Source organism: Melanostigma gelatinosum (genome assembly GCF_949748355.1).
Source record: "Melanostigma gelatinosum genome assembly, chromosome: 20".
Lineage (NCBI taxonomy): Eukaryota > Metazoa > Chordata > Actinopteri > Perciformes > Zoarcidae > Melanostigma > Melanostigma gelatinosum.
Genome location: NC_136653.1, coordinates 9,766,941 through 9,771,840, shown reverse-complemented (window position 1 = coordinate 9,771,840; position 4,900 = coordinate 9,766,941). Strand labels below are relative to the sequence as shown.

Here is a 4,900-nt window from a genome sequence, read left to right as displayed (position 1 = left end):
TGCTTTATGAGTTACAAGAAATTAATAACCCCCCTTTGGGTTTGCCAGGTTGTGAAAAAGGCGCTTTGGTTGTTGTTTGGTAATGATTCAGTTGTAAGTGTTGGAAATGAATTAATATACACGTGTGGGTTTCACACCTTTCAATAAACCATCAAGTCTAGCGCTATAACACACCAGCTACAGTGATACCTGGCAACCTCGAAGATATTCTTATTAATGGCTATAATTGACAAAGTATGAGTAAATGAGTTGTCAACCATGAGTAAACCATTAGTTGCCATGTATTTATTTATAATAAACTTGTACTATGATTTAAATTGACCAATTGGGGAAAGAGTGCACACAGAATAATGAATATTTGTTTTTAAGTCACAAAGTCATGATAAAATGTACGGTCTATATTTTAAAATGTATAATTTACATATATATATATATATATAATTTACATATATATATATACACATTATGATTGCACTGTTGGATGTATTCTGAATGAACAAGTAACGTGTGGAAGTGAGTTTAAAAAGTAGGTTCTGATGTCACTTTGTTCCACCATAGAGCAAGACTGACATCTGCTGTCTTCACGCAAAACCTCACACGTAAACACACACACACACACGCGCACGCACGCATACACACAAGCTTTTGCAGACTTTTTAAACTTCCAGATTAAAAAGCACGTCACTGTAGTTTACCTCGAGACTACAGAAGACAGAATTTTAAGTGTACTGACAAAAATGTACGCGAGAGGCCCTTTCTCCTCTTTCTTATTAGGGCGGATGTGACACCCCTCTCCCAGCCACTTGGTTCAGCCCACAGCCTCGTACCCGGAAGTAGTAGTAAATATTTACTTTGCCATCAGCTGACTTCCATTCCCATGACTGCAATTAGCAGAAGACCACTGCAGTTTATTAGCATATTGTAGCATGCATGTATAACTAGATAATTTAAATATAGGCTACGTTAATAACGGGAGGTTTAGGTCAGCTAAATACCTCTTTCACAATTAACCTCCAGTTAGCTTAGCATTTGGCCTAGCAAGTGAATAGCAGCTAGCTAGTAGCTGGTTGAGCTAGCTGCTCCACAGGAGACACAACTTTGATTTAACTGCTACAATCAACGTGTCAGCAGAATTGGTCAAAATGGACAAGATTGCTAAAGGTGAGTGAAATCCACAGCAGAAAAAAAGCATTCTTATTGTGGGCATGTTAGCGTGTTTGGCTCCACTGTTTACCTGTAATGCTCTGATCTCAGATGGCTACATATGAGGCTATTCCAAATATAATTTAGTGCAGTGTGAAAGCCATGAGGATTAGTTCGCTTTTATACACATGTAAAGAGTGAATGAGATGCAGAACTTGGTTTGCATTATATTAACAATAAGCGAATACATTTTTATGGTATGCAGGCATCAGCACAACATTATTAAGGTGTTCTCATAGCATTGTTTAAAAAACATAATAATGCTGTAAAAAGGTTGTATCCTGTGGTTGCTTTGTGTTTAAACTGAATGTAATGTGCGTTGTGTTTGGTGCTGCAGATGTTGGGGATATCCAGTCGCGACTGTTGGACCACAGACCAATCATCAATGCAGAGGTCCGCTACTTTGTGAGAGAGTTTGAGGTACTTGTTATGAGCATGATAGATGTGTCTTAGGCTACATTACTTACAAATGTGATGACTTTAGGGGTCAGTGCCACTGATGACAGGTAATTGGACAGTTTACCATCATTTAGACTTTTAACCTTCAACATTGCTGTTACTCATTAAGCTGTAAATTAGATGCTCAGAATCTACATGTCAAGACAATTCACACTAAGTTATGTGCCAAGACCTTTTTGCCAGCATTAGAAACACCCTAACCCATCCTGTTTTAACAATCTACCCCGATACATTTACTGCAAATTTCAATACAGCGTATTTATTTTCACTACCATGAATTTCATGACGAATCAAATTTTGTATTGCTCATTAAGTGAGAGAATCTGTCCAATGTTGAACATCTCTGCTGCTCCATGGAGTGATCAACATACTTTAAATATACAGTGTTTTCTCTTGTTCCTGAGCAGACAAGCCAGGAAATGATTTCAACTCATTTTTCTCACTCATTTTCATGGAAACAATATGTTGTGAGCCAGTGCTAGATGTTTTCAGTCTTCCGTGTGGTGTGCCTGTGACAACACTGAGCTTTCCTCTGCTGCTGTGTAGGAGAAACGTGGACACAGGGAGAGCAGACTGCTGGAGAACCTCAATAAGATTGTCCCGGAAACAAATGAGCAAATGCTGCCGACAGATTTCGTGGACATGCTGTCTGACGTTGTCAAACGTTGTAAGTCTCCTCTCTCAGATTCACACGTTATAGAAGTTACACACTTTGTAAATTGTGGTAAGATTGTGTCATTTTATGTTTGACCTGACATCTAATCAGACACTATGATTTGTTGCCATTTCGTTAGACAAATGTTTGGCAAATCTGTTTACTGTGTACTAATAAATTACTGCATAACACATCATCAAGCATTGTAGAATGACTTATAATGTCAAGTATCATGAGCCTCCATAACTGACTTTATTTTTGCAAGGATCATATTGTATAATAATTCCCGTAGTAGTAATACATTATAATCTTTTTTATAATGCATTATAATCACAATTACAATACATTATAATAGTGATATCATTTAATTATAGCACATAATATGCTAATATGAAAGCATATTAAGTGAACCCTGTATGCTTTAAGAAAGGTAAAACATGTAAAGTTGTGTTGTTCTTCCTAATGTTTAATGATGTATTTTTTCACTCTACTTAAAGCAAACAGTGGCAACTTAGAGTCACTCATAATCATATTATAATAACAGTGATTATAATGCATTATAAATATATTATAATGTATTGCAACTATGGGAATGATAATACATTATGATCCCTGCAACAAAAAGGTCAGTGAGTGACCAACAGTTATGGAGGATCATGATACTTCCGCTTATAAGTCACTATAAAATACTTTATTATTATTGATATAAAGCATAATGGCTATTTATGAGTGGTTATTACTATAATTACACACTACTGTAAGCAAATTGTCGTGCCTCTTTGCTAATACAAAGACTTATTCAGCCACAATGTATGTAAACTTTCATTTAAAGACCTTCAACAACACACTGTTTCATGTAAATGTGCGACATTCTGAATTCCTATGGTGGTACGATGACACAAGAAACCTACTTTGACAAACAATGTCAATCTTAAAAGATTATTGTATCGATGTTGTGTTAGAGTAAATGAAAATGTTCATTATAGTATAGAATATATATTTTGCTTCTCTCCCACAGTGGAGGCTGCTAAGCACATGGCAGAGAGAGTCCAGCAGAGGGAGCTAGAGGCACATCAGGTAAAAACAAATCCAAGCAAAGGACTTAAAGCACAGGTGGACACATTATCATAGTCCTGAACAAAAAACAGACTGGATTGCAGACTGTACGGGCATTTATGATATTGTGTGCATTTACACGGCCTTATGTTATCAGCATCTAGTACAAGAGGGGAAACTTGAGACAAACATCTTCTTGTGTCCTTCCAGAGCACCCAGCTGCAGGGGAACATGGAGTGTTTGAAAGATGAGTGGGCAGAGTTTCTGAAGGAGCAGCAGAGATTAAAGCAGGAGGTGGACGAGGAGCACGCCAAGGCTGTGGGACAACTCAGCACCCAGTACAGCGAAAAGAAGAAGGACTTGACCAAGTTTTTACCCCTCTGATCAGTGATGGTGTGAGTGAACAACCCTCTCTTACTCCACGCGTGTGTTCGCCGTGGACGCGGACGTCTGCTCTGCACGTGCAAAACAAAGCAAGCGGCTTTGACTGATGAACTTCGTCGTAGGTTTTTGCACAAGACTCAGCATTTTCCAAAATCGTAAATATTAAAGTGTGATTAACAACGTGGAATTTCACAGGCCATCAAAAGTACACGTTTCTGTCTTTAGCACATGGAATTGTCACGGTAACCTAGAAGGCCTGGAATATGTCTTTCTTTCTTTTTTTTTAAACAAGCAATCGTTTGATTGTACCTTGGCCGTGAAGTTTTCAACATTTCAAGATTTTAATGGATGCCTCCCTGAAGGGTGCTGATGATAAATTTGCAAACCTGGAGTTTGGCACCGCGGCGAGATATTCGAAGCACTGGAAGCCGCCAGATCGTTAAATGTTAGAATGAGCAGGTGTGTTTAAAGCACAAGTCAAGTGTTGTAGAAACGAGCTCAAACAAAACAGTTTCCAGGACAAGTCATCCCTCACCAGCTCCCCCCGTGTTTGACCTCTGACATTGACTTCAAGTAAACCAACTGTCTAGGAAGTAACGTTCATTATAAAAAGGCCTTTGCTGAGACCAATAATGATTGATCTGCAGCAGCTGTTTTTTGTTTGCTTTGCCACCTCAAATCTGATTTGAATAAGTCACAAATCCAATATTTATATTCCGTTCAAACAGAAAAATAAAAGCATAAATCTGATTTTGACTCTGGTTTACATTTTCTTTCTTTTTTGTAGTCCTGTTTACGTAAAGAAAAAAAGATGAATAAACACAATCAAGGTGTTAGTTTAATTTTTGCTTCTCCGTTTATCATATGAATTGCACACAGAGGCCTATGCTCCAGTGGAAATGCTTACCGTTTAAGTATTTATCAGTTATAAAGCAAAACACATGGAGAAGTTGTTCCATGAAATCGTCAGTGTGGGTCTTGTACCTACGCGGAGACCCTCTGAGGCTGATGAGGTCGCTGCACTTTGAAGTGTTTTGTTTTGGCTCCAGACAATAGTGGATTCTTAAACAGGTTAATGGATGGGCGGGCACACAATGGGCACATTCCTGGCATGGCTGAGAACAGACTTCATCTCAAACAACG

The 4,900-nt window shown here is 38.2% G+C and overlaps 1 protein-coding gene across 1 annotated transcript; it reads left to right on the top strand.

Annotated features, from left to right (window-relative positions):
- Positions 1 to 896: 896 nt before the first annotated feature.
- Positions 897 to 4,483, top strand: bloc1s5 (biogenesis of lysosomal organelles complex-1, subunit 5, muted). The gene is made up of 5 exons (XM_079292551.1): positions 897 to 1,161; positions 1,541 to 1,623; positions 2,209 to 2,329; positions 3,336 to 3,394; positions 3,584 to 4,483. The coding sequence occupies exons 1-5, from the start codon at positions 1,143 to 1,145 to the stop codon at positions 3,755 to 3,757; spliced, it is 456 nt and encodes a 151-aa protein (XP_079148677.1). The 5' UTR covers positions 897 to 1,142; the 3' UTR covers positions 3,758 to 4,483.
- The last annotated feature ends 417 nt before the right edge of the window (positions 4,484 to 4,900 follow it).

What these genes read in the sequence shown, in the direction of transcription:
- bloc1s5 (XM_079292551.1), top strand. An exon ending in ACTTTGTGAGAGAGTTTGAG is followed by an intron (nt 1,624 to 2,208) that starts GTACTTGTTATG and finishes GCTGCTGTGTAG; the next exon opens with GAGAAACGTGGACACAGGGA. An exon ending in GGGAGCTAGAGGCACATCAG is followed by an intron (nt 3,395 to 3,583) that starts GTAAAAACAAAT and finishes GTGTCCTTCCAG; the next exon opens with AGCACCCAGCTGCAGGGGAA.